At 61.2% G+C, this 11,275-nt stretch overlaps 1 protein-coding gene across 1 annotated transcript in view; it reads left to right on the forward strand.

The window, feature by feature from the left end:
• The window catches only part of ANGPT4 (angiopoietin 4), a 9,230-nt gene extending 517 nt beyond the window's left edge, over positions 1 to 8,713 (forward strand). Inside the window, exons 2-9 of the mRNA XM_031058055.1 lie at positions 4,078 to 4,231; positions 4,487 to 4,610; positions 4,908 to 5,140; positions 5,604 to 5,719; positions 6,151 to 6,252; positions 6,332 to 6,498; positions 7,315 to 7,445; positions 7,532 to 8,713. Coding sequence (XP_030913915.1) covers positions 4,078 to 4,231; positions 4,487 to 4,610; positions 4,908 to 5,140; positions 5,604 to 5,719; positions 6,151 to 6,252; positions 6,332 to 6,498; positions 7,315 to 7,445; positions 7,532 to 7,692 — 1,188 coding nt within the window. The 3' untranslated portion in view covers positions 7,693 to 8,713. The remainder of the gene's footprint in view (positions 1 to 4,077; positions 4,232 to 4,486; positions 4,611 to 4,907; positions 5,141 to 5,603; positions 5,720 to 6,150; positions 6,253 to 6,331; positions 6,499 to 7,314; positions 7,446 to 7,531) is intronic.
• The last annotated feature ends 2,562 nt before the right edge of the window (positions 8,714 to 11,275 follow it).

The raw sequence follows: 11,275 nt of genomic DNA on the forward strand, positions 1-11,275 counted from the left end.
GCTGCTGAAGGTACGGTGTAGGATGTGGGGTGTGGGGGGACAAGCAGAGGGGCGGTGTGGGCAGGGATCTGTGTGCAGCGCCCGCTCATGCAGCATCCCTGTGGCACAGCTGTGGGCACTGGGGCCTGTGCCCACCTGAGCATCCAGGTCAGCTTTTCTGTGCCCGTGTGCAGCTGGCATCGAGCGCTGCCTGCATGGAGGGGATGTGTGCTGAGGGTTCTGCGGGTGCTGCAGCTCCTGGGTGCTGCAGATCACTCGCCCAGAGCACTCCCCATTGAGGCTGTATTCCCTGTCCATCCTTGCCATAGGATTCCTCATGGTCCCGGCTGGGTTAGCTGTGCCAAGCATGCCTCAGGGATCAGCATTCCAAGCTCAGGGCAAGCAGACTGGGAAGGGGTTTGGCCAGTGGTAGGGAGAGGGTCCCAAAGGCAGGGGCCACCAAAATCTCTCCAGCTTCATCGTTTTCCCTCCTACAGGCTTTGCAGAAGCTCCCAGCACTTGGTGAGACTGTGTGTGGGACCCATGGCTCCACGGTGGGAGCAGTGGGGTGCCCCCCCCAGCCCCCACTGGCTTGCCCCGTCCCCAATTCCTGAGGCAGGAAGCAGCATTTCCTTCCTGGAGCCCCCACCAGCTGAGTGTGGCTGCCTGCGTCAGACCCAGGAATAGGTCATCCCAAGGGACACGTCCCTGGGGGCCCTGAGCCCCACGGCCAGCGCCAGGAACACTGGGTACCTGCACTGACAAGAGGGGAAGTGGCTTGTCCCCAGCTGTCACTGACCCAGCAGAGCCACATGTCTGTCCTGTGGTGTCCCACCAGGCTGCAGTGGGACCTGTGTGCCTCTGCACTCCCATTTCCTGGGTGATGTCCCCCTGCAGCCCTCAGGGATCAGGATGGGGCCAACACACTCAGTGGGGGTCCCGGGGATGGCCTGTGCCAACCACACTGCTTGGGAAGCCACCCTGGCTGTGGGGGACAGTGCAGGCAGCAGGGACGTGCAGGACGTTCTCCCTTGTCCCCTCAGCCATCCTAGAGAACAAATTCCTCAAGAGCTGGGAAAACGCTGAACCGTGGCTCTGCTGGAAGCCAGCCCAGAGTGTTGCAGAGGGGTCAGCAGGGCCAGTGACAACCTGGCTGGTGGCACCAAATCTCTGTCACTGTGGAACCTGCTGGGTCTGCTGGGTGCACACAAGTCCTGGGGTCCCTGTGCCTTCAGTTCTCTACCTTGGTGTCCCTGTGCTCTGGTGTCTTTGCCCTCTCGGGATGAGGGCAGCCTTTGTATGGCCAAGCAAGGCAGGGGACCAGGGTCCCACCACAGGAGCACGTGACCCTGTCCAGAGCAGACAGCCACAGGCAAAGTGGGACTGCACATCTGGGCAGCTGTGGGCAGCAATGCCCCTCACCACAGCCCCAAGGAGCACAAGGCAGTGGAGCACTGGGCAGCCAGTACCCCATTCCTTCCCCATCGTGTTCTATCCATCCATCCCATCCCAACAATCCCACCCCATCCCATCCCACCCCATCCCATCCCATCCCATCCCATCCCATCCCATCCCAGCCCATCCTGCAGCATGGCTCTCTCCTTTTAGAGGCAGCTTGCAGCTCTGTTTTTTGCTGTTGTTCCTTAGCTTCCCAAATTTCAGCAGAGCTGCCCAAGAACGCTTGTTTTGGTCAGACTCCAGTCCTGAACAAACAAACGAGGGCTCAAAAGAGGCATTGGGTTCAGGGACAGCTCGTAACCAACGTTGCATCCCTGTCTGCTCTGCCCTGGCATGGGGAGCCCTGCAGGGTGCTGAGAATTTGGGAGATCTCCTGGTACCCAACAGGTTCCCCAGGTCCCCTCAGGTATCTCCAGCACTGGCATTCCCCAGGACCCCCATCCATGGCACTGGGGGCTGGCCCACCCTCCCCACTCAGCACCCCTTGGTGGGGACATGGCCAGGACCCAGCACACAAGGACACATCGGCCACTTCTGTCTCAGGAGGAATTAATTTTAGTTCAAACACAAACACTTGATGGTGCCGCTGGGTCTAGGGGGGCACTCGGGCTGGGATGGGGTCTCCAGCGAGGCAGTGGCATTTTGGCAGTTCTGAGGTGCCTGAGGGGCTGATGCTGCTCACCCTGGGATGTGTGCAGCAGTGTGGGGAGCGGGTGAAGGGTTTTCCACCCACCTGTGACTCAAGGATTCCTGAGCTGGTGCTTGTGAAATGTTTAGAAATGCCAGGGCAGGATAGGAACTGGGGCATAGGGGAGGGATGTGGCTGTGCAGCACAGGATGATCCAGCTGTGGGCAATGGGATCCCAGCATGGGGACAGAGAGTGGCTGAGTTTCCTCCTGCTCCACAGGGATGTTTTGGGGTGACCAAAACAGCACCACAGCTTTTCCCACAGCAGTTCTGCCCTTATGGTGCAGAAATGAGTCTCTGAGGCCAGGAGAGCCCAGCTCACAGCAGCACCCATGAGATGAAGGAGGGGGGTTCCCAGATTCCCTGTCCTTGGCTCAGAGCCTGCCCCACTTGTGTTCCCCATGCCAGACATGCCTGGGGACACTGTGCCCCACCCCAGCTCCCAGGGAGCTGCTGGGGCCAGGATCCAGGGCTCCATCTCCAGGGCTCTCAGCCTTCCCCGTGCCAGCTTGACCTTTTCTCTGGGTATGTTCTGCCCTCAGCTCACAGAGATGTTTATTTAAAAAAAAAAAAAAAAAAAAGGCAAGATTGAGAGGAAGATCGAGAGGGAGAAAACGCCTCCCCAAGCCCTGTGAAGCAACAAGATTAACGACGTGGTTAAAGGGAAACTCTCCAGCAATCCCTCAGCTCGGGGAAATGTTTTCCAGACGCGGCTTTCCGACCTTTCCCTGCTTCCTCCCTGAGAGCACGTTCCTGCGAGGGAAAATCCCCAGGGAAACGGGTGCAGGCAGTGCTGGGGATGGTCAGCCCTGGGACCTTCCTGCCCTGACACCCTCCTGCCCCACATGGATGCTCACCGTGGGGTGATGGTTTTGCCACTGCCTGGTGCGAGGAGGAGGAGGGAACAGTGAGATTTCGTCATGCCAAACAAGTGCAGAGCCCTGTGCCCTGGCCCACTGCCGGCCCCACTCCCACGCTGAGTATCCCAACACTGCTGCCTGCCTGCCTGGTATTCCATGGTGCCAAACATCCCAGAACTGCTGCCTGCCTGGTATTCCATGGTGCCAAACATCCCAGCACTGCTGCCTGCCTGCCACCGTGCCAAGCATCCCAGCAGCATTGCATTCCCACCACGGTGCACAACATCACAGCACCCCTGCCTGCTTTCCACTCTGCCCAGAGAGCAGTATCCCAGCTCTGCTGATTCTGCTCCGCAACCCCACAAGATGCAGGGGGATGTGGGGCTCTGCCTGCACCGTGGGGAGCTCAGGCAGGGAGCAGGATCTGGGCAGGCAGGGAAGCAGCATCTGCGGGATGCAGGGAGCTGGGCAGCCCCCGTCCCCCCGGCTCTCAGGGGCTGCTTTCCCAGCGTGGGCGGCAGAACATCCCCATGGCCCCTTCCGCTGCCTGCGGCCCCGCCGAGGGACCCCGCGGCCTGGGAAAGCGGAAGCGTCATCTCAGCTGTGTCCGAGCTGTGCTCGCAGCCAGCTTCTTCCCAGCCCCGAGCACTCCCACGTGGTGGAGCAGCACGGGGTGCCGGACACCCACCCTCCCTGGCTGACCGTGTCCCCTCACCCTCCGTATCCCCGGTGGCTGGGGGCTGGCAGCTGATGCTGATGGCAGTGCCAGCCACTCCCTGCCTGGCTGCTTGGCACAGGCAACCCTGGCTGGGCATCAGCCCCAGCTCGCCAGCACACCTGGGCACACAGAAGCCCATGCCAGGCTCCAGCTGGTACCACAGCCCAGGAATCTTGGCAGCCGGTGCCTGAGGAGCCTCCCCTGCAGCAGCTCAGCTCGCTCTGTCCTCTGATAAGATTCCAAGGGCCCCGGGGTGGGTCAAGCCTTGTGGAGACACAGGGCTGTGCCCAGCGGTGCCAGGCTCAGCTGGGACGCTGAGACAGAACCCAAAGAGGTGCCCAAATGACGTCCTGCACCCTCCCTTCCCTGCACAGCTGGAGAGCTACATCCAGAGCAGCGTGAAGCCGGACGTGGCGGAGCTGCAGCAGGCGGCGGTGCAGAACCAGACGGCGGCCATGCTGGAGATGGGCAGCTCCCTCCTGAACCGCAGCGCCGAGCAGAGCCGCAAGCTCACCGACGTGGAGGCACGTACGACACGTGTGTCCCCATGTCCCACCACCCTGAGAGGTACAGCACGTGTGTGCCCATATCCCCGCCACCCCAAGACCTGGTGGGTGGCACGGTTTGTCTGCAGATAAAAGCGATGCCCTGAGGTGACCCAGGGTTTAATGCACCACTGGTGGAGGTACCAGGGCTGTGTGCCCGAGACCGGCCGGCCCAGTGACACCTCGGGTGTGGTGTGGCCCTGGTGCTGGTGCCAAGAGTCCCCTCTGCTCCCGAGGCAGGTGCTGAATCAGACGTGGCGCATCGAGATGCAGCTCCAGGAGAATTCCCTGTCCACCACCAAGCTGGAGAAGCAGCTGCTGCTGCAGACCAATGAGATCCACAAGCTGCAGAACAGAAACAAGTAGGGGCTGGGGTGGCTCAGGGACCCCCACAGCCCTTGGACCCCACAGGGAGGCTGGTCTCTCCCACCTCACACTGCACTCTGAGGGGGCTTGAACCCCTCCACGTGCTGGCTGTGGTCCCTGGGGGGTTGCACAGCCCCAGCACAGCCGCTGGGCTTTGGGTTCCCCTGGCTGGGCACATCCCAGAAGTGAGGGTGCAATTCAGGGGGTGCAGCCGGGGATGGGGACAGCAATGGGGCCCTGCAGACAGGCTGGGACCGCTCTGCCACTCCATCACCGCTGCATCCCACTCCCGGCATCCTGGAGGTGCGGGTGCTGGAGATGGAAACGAAGCAGCAGGCGGAGCTGGCGGGGGCCCACTCAGAGCAGGAGAAGCTGCAGCGGCTGCTGAGCCGGCAGAGCGGCACCATCGAGGAGATGGAAAAGACGCTGCTGGCTGCCAGTGCCAACACCAGCCTGCTCCAGCGCCAGCAGCTCCAGCTCCTCCAGTCTGTGCAGAGCCTGGTGCTCCTGGTGTCCCAGGGCAGAGGTGAGCGGGGGGTGCGGGCAGAGCGGGGGCAGTGGGAAAGCTCCGTGTGCTCCCAGCAGCGTGCCAGGGTGCCCCCTGTGGTCTGCTCAGCTTGAGTGACCACCTCAAAAATCACAGAATCATTCAATCGTAGAGTGGTTTGGGTTTGGAAGGGATCTTAAAGCTCATCTCATTCCAACACCCTGCCATGGGCAGGAACACCTTCCACTAGAAAATTATCCACTCATTGCAACCCAGGAGCAGCTTGGAGCCCCAGGGGCTGGGTCCATAGCCTGATGCCATTCCCAGCCATGGCAAACCCCCAGGGGTTAGGCTGGCATGGCTGCCTTGCTCAGCCCTCAGGAGATGACATGAAGATAAAAAAATAATCAGTGAGCACAAAGGGAGAGGGAAGAGCAGCAAAACGTGGCAGGGCTGCAGGGTCACCGTGGTTTCTGCTTTCTCGCTGTCCCCTCTGTCACAGCCTCATCACCTGGGCAGGAGCAGCAATTCCAGGACTGTGCCGAGGTGCGCCGGGCAGGCATCCATGCCAGTGGCATCTACACCCTGCACATTGCCAACCTCAGCGAGCCCAAAAAGGTGAGCACAGCCCAGAGAGGGCTTCCCTGCCTCACCCTGGAGTGTTGCCCGCCCAGCACACCAGCTCCACACCAATCCCTCTGTTGCTTGGCACATCCCAGGACAGTTTCCCCACCCTATCCAGCCTTGGGGGCTGCACAGGGGTGAGGGCAGCACCCACAGGATGAAAGCAGGGCTGGCACAGCCTTCCAAATGGGGACATAAAACTGATTTTAGGCATCCTGACCTATAAGCACCAGACCCCAGCTCCTGCCCATGGCCATGGAGGAAGGAGAGATCCCTCAGCCAGGCACTGGGCACAGCACCCCCTCGTCAGCCCCTCAGGCAGCTCTAGCACCCATAGAGCACCCACGCTGAGCTGCCCAGCCTGGCAGGGATGCACCTGGCTGCCTGCTCCAAGCCATCCCCAGCTGTCCCTCTCTCCCTTGCAGGCATTCTGTGACATGGACACAGATCGGGGGGGCTGGACCATCATCCAGCTTCGTGCCAACGGCAGCCTCAGCTTCCAGAGGAGCTGGAGGGAGTACAGGCAGGTGTGTGCCTGGCCAGGGAGGGGGGACACCCTGGGGGCACCCCAGGCACCCTGAACTCCCCCGCCCTGCTGCTCCACAGGGCTTTGGGGACGCGTCGGGGGAGTACTGGCTGGGGAATGAGGCCGTGCACCTGCTGACGAGCCGGGTGCCCTACGCCCTGCGGGTGGAGCTGCAGGACTGGGAGGGCGGCCAGGTGTATGCCCACTACGGGAAATTCCAGCTGGGGAGCGAGCGGCAGTTCTACAGGTAGGGGAGAAGCACTGCGGGAACGGCCACCAGCACTCCCCATCTCTGACTGTCCCCAAGCCCTGTGGGATCAGCCACCCAGCACTCCCCATCTCTGACTGTCCCCAAACCTTGCAGGCAGCAGTGCCCAGGGGGAAGGGCTGGGTGTGGGAGGTGCAGGATCACCTGGGGCTTCACTGGGTTGTCCTGGTGTAGTTATGGTGCCAGGTGCCAGGCACATTGCTGTGACACTTTCATCTTTCCTTGGGCTTCTGAGAAGTAGATTTTTAATGTAGAAAATTGCATCAAGGTAGTGCATCATGGATTTGCCATCCCAGTGGAACCAACTTGGGCACTTGCACTGAGGCTCTTTGTTTGGACAGGGGAGGTAACACAGCTGTGGCCACCAGGCATTCCCAGGGGTCTTGGGCATCCCCAGGCTGTCCATGTCCACGAAGGGATGCTGTGCTCCTAATGCTCAGCTTGCCATGACCATGTGCTCCTGGCCATGGGCAGGAGGGTGGAAAGCAGGTGGGTCCTTCACTGCTGGGCTGGAGGTGGAAGCAGACCCCAGACATGCCCTGCACCATCCATCCCATGCATGCACGGAGCTGACCCCCAGCAAGAAGACTGGAGGAGACTTGGGGTTCCTCTCTGCCCCAGCATCCCACATCCCCCACTCTTGGGGGCCAAGGACAGGAGGCCAGGCTGGCACTGCAGGATCTCTGCCCACATCCCTCTGTGCTGTGTCCAGCTCGTGGCAGCCCCTGAGCAGTGCTGGGGCTCTGTGACCCCCTGGCAGCCGGCAGTGACAGTGGCTGTGTCCTGTGGGCACAGGCTGTCGCTGCAGGACTACAGTGGCACGGCTGGGCAGCAGAGTGGGCTGGCACTGCAGGGCACCCACTTCAGCACCCGTGATGCCGACAACGACAACTGTCTGTGCAAGTGTGCCCAGATGCTCTCAGGAGGTGAGTGGAGCAGGGGGACACCCCCACGCAGCACCCGTGGGTGCCAGCCTGCGATGCCACCTCCCTGCCCTTGTCCCTTCCCACAGGATGGTGGTTTGATGCCTGTGGCCTCTCCAACCTCAATGGCATCTACTACCCGGCCCGGAACAACATCCGCAAGCTCAACGGCATCCGCTGGCACCACTTCCAGGGGCCCAGCTACTCCCTGAAGGGCACCCGCATGATGATCCGACCCTCCGGCTTCTGACGTGCCCACGGCAGTGCCAGCACTGACAGACAAGTCTGGGACAAGGGATGGTTGGGGCTGAGATGTCCCAGCTGCTGCAGGGAACCTTTGCCATGAGTTTATTTTTTACTCTTGTTTATCCCGTCTTTCAGAAGTCTGCAGTGTCACCACGGCCATGCTGGAGGGACCACGGGCAGGGGTGAAGGAGCTGGAGCTGGAGCTGCAGGAGCTGCAGGAGTGGGACAAAGCCAGACCTGCCAAAGTGGGCTCCAGTATGTGGAAACCTCCTGATCTCACCTCAGCTTCTCTCCATGAATTTCTGCTGGGCTTCAGGGTTTTGTCTTGGGGACGGGGCTCCAAGACCCTCCCCAGTGAATGGGCTCTGAGAACCCATGGGACCATGTGCATTCAGAGGGACCCCAGACATGATGGGGGCTTTGCCTTTTCACCGGTTTTGGATATTGTAAATCCTCCACCATCCCACTTTCCTGCAGGATTAGAGGAGCTGGATGGGACAGGAATCCTGATAAGCATGGGGGCTGGTGGTCCCTCCTTCCCTTTTGTCCAGACAGAGCCATGCAGAGGGCCACAGGCATGGCCCGAGCCACTGTCCCCATGTATGGCAGGACAGGCACTGCTCCTCACAGGATGGAGCTGGGTTTCTCCAGCTCTAGAGAGGATAGGAAGAGCAGGGGGTCTCCTTGGGGACCTCCATGGGGACCTGGGCTGGCCAGTGGCCCAGTCCTGGAAGGCCCTTGCTGGGAGCAGACACTGCTGTGGCAGGGGCTGGCAGGGCCCCAGGATTGGCAGGAATGGGCTGTGGGGTCATGGCTGGGGAGGGGGCTGTGGGTGAGAGGGGTGGGAGGTGGTGGGTGCTGGCACCGGCACCGGCTGTGCACGCAGCAGCGGGGGAGCTCCTGCTGCCTGCCCTCATCACTGTCCCGAGGCACCCGCTAATTAACGCTGATTAAAGCACATGACGTTGTTGGCGCTTCCAGAAGATGCTCATCAGTGGGGAATAATTAAAAAATGGAAAACACGGGGGGCGGTGCTGCCGGTTTTCCTTCTGTCCTGGCTGCCTGCCTGCACCTCCTGCCTGCTCGTGGGGCACCCATGGGGAATCTCAGCGCACAGGGTGAGGGTGATGGACGTTTCCCCGGCTGTCCCTCCTCCCTGCAAATAACTGATGGCCTCAGCTGTGCTCCCCATGAAACCCGAGCCACCGGGAAGCAGCTGCCAGGGAAAGCGATAGGGAGAGTGGGGCTGTCCTGCTGTCCCCAGTGGGGACATGCAACGGGGGGCATTCTGGGGGGGACACGTGTGTCTGAACGTGTCTGTGCCAGGGTTTCATGCTGGCAGTCCCATGGGTGGGGGTCAGATGGAGACTCCTGGTTCAGGAACAAAGCTGCTGTGTGTGCATCTGTGTGTGCACATCAAAAAACTGCTCACAAACACGTGTGCACATGGACACACAGACATCCTGCACGCACGGGATCGTGCACACGTGAGCACACAGGGCTTTGGATGGCCGTGTCAGGTCCCAGTCATGAAGGGACACCAGAGCCACAGCAAGGACTGGCAGCACCTGAGGGACATGTGGCAGCTCAGTCCTTGCCTGGCTGGGGACTGGTGGCCCCCCTGCTTCTCCTTAGCAATAGCAACAAATTTAGACCAAGCCCTGGGACACACCACGCTGAGGAATCCGGCAGCACAGCCGGTCCCAGCCACCAGCAAGGATCTGGTTCCCTCAGAGATTTCCCCAAGGGCAAAGCCTGTCCCCAGGCAATTGCCCAGGGTCCCTGTCACCCTCCGGTTTCCGGGGTGTTTTCCCTGGGGAGGCACCCAGTGCTCCATGTGCCATCATTAAGGATCCCCTGGGTGTGCGTGTCCTCCCCAGAGCCATTCATCAGCCTGACTCACAGCCAGATGCCATCCTCGTGTCCTGTCACCACGTCCTGACACCACATCCTGCCCTCCACATTCCCAGCAGCTGGACCTGACAATAACCCAGCAGGAGTCACATGGATCCTGCACCCTAAGCAGGGGGTCTGTGTGGACACACAACAGTGCGGAAATCAAGCTGGGGTGGTAAATTCTTCTTTATGACAGCTTTTCTGGGGACCCCAAGCTCTGGATGGAAGCCCTAGTCAAGGGGCCCATGGTGCTGCCCCGGCCTGCAGCTGCTGGCGGCTGCCACTGAAGGGAGCAGGCCCAGCTCCAGGTGGAATCCCTGGGTGCAGGTGCTTTGGTGGCTTTGATGTCACCTTCCCCAGCAGACACCCGGCTGCACGGGACATCAGGAGCACGGTGACTGCAGGGCACAGTTGCCAGGAGAGCTGTGGTGCCATGTGAGGCTGCCCTGGGAGAACCACAGGCGCTTTTCATCTTCAAAGCGCTCCCTGCGCCCGCTTTCATCCCAGCCCACCTGGGAGCTCTCCGCTATTGCCACCCCCATCTCCAGTTCTTGGAGAGTCGGGACCTGGCCAAGCTTTGCAGCAGGGAGGGAAGGAGGCAGGGGAGGGTGTGTGGCACGGAGGGGAATCCCAGCAGCTGGGGCTCTGCTGGGACCTGCCAGGCCCAACCGCCGCCCTGCCGTGCCCGCCGGGCCCCGCGCTGGCACGCTGCAGCGTGGAACCTGTGACTCCCTTCCAGCACCCATCCCCTCAGCGCCCACAGCCCTGCAGAGCTACAGGCACCCCAAGAGTCCCTGTCCCGTCCCAACCTCCACCGCCCCAAGAGACAACACACAGCCTCCAAAACACAGGCGTTTAATAAAACTGGCTGCATTATAATAATTATTATTATTTACAGATCAAACATAAGGAAAAGAGTAGAAAAGAGGAACTGTTGTCTTCATAAATACCAGGCCCAGCATGGTGGGGGCTTCTTGCCCACTGGCAGCCGGGAAGGGGAACACAGGCACCTGCAGACACTCACACAGACACACAGCCCTGGGCAGCTTGAAGTGGGGTGTCAGGTTTCCCCCTCACCCCTCAAAGCACCAGGCTTTTCTTCAGCAATAAGATGGGACCACCAGGATGTGGCCACCACCCCAGGCAGTGGGACCCCTTCCATGGAGGCTGCAAGGGGCAGCTCCTTCACGGGTGCAGTGTCCCTGCTCCGTGCAGGGGGACCCAGCCCCTTGCACCCCACCTTGGGATGCTGGTGAGGAGCAGGACAGGCAGGAGCTGCCAGCAGTACAGGCAGGGCAGCCACACTTGAGGCCCTGTGGGTGTTGAGGACCAGCCACACACCCAGGGACACGTGTCCTCTGCCTTCCCATGGGCTTGCAGGGACCTGGCTCTCCAGTGCTGGCACAGGGGTCTGACCATGGATCCCTGGCCACATCAGGCCAGTGATGCTGTGGCACAGCAGGGCCCTGTCACCACCGAGAGGTTCCTGCTCCTCCCAGGGCACAGCCAGCACTTTGTCCCCATCCAGCACTGCCCACTTATGAGCGACCCATCCCCGGTGCCCACCATGGCACTGCTACACATCGGAGACCTGCTGGGGCTCCCTGGCCTGGCGCAGCCCGTAGAGCCACTTGATGACGCGGGCGTTGCGCTCGATGATGGAGATGCCGTAGGGCACTCGCTCCGCCGGC

Source organism: Geospiza fortis, unplaced genomic scaffold (genome assembly GCF_000277835.1).
Source record: "Geospiza fortis unplaced genomic scaffold, GeoFor_1.0 scaffold188, whole genome shotgun sequence".
NCBI classification, from domain to species: Eukaryota; Metazoa; Chordata; class Aves; order Passeriformes; family Thraupidae; genus Geospiza; species Geospiza fortis.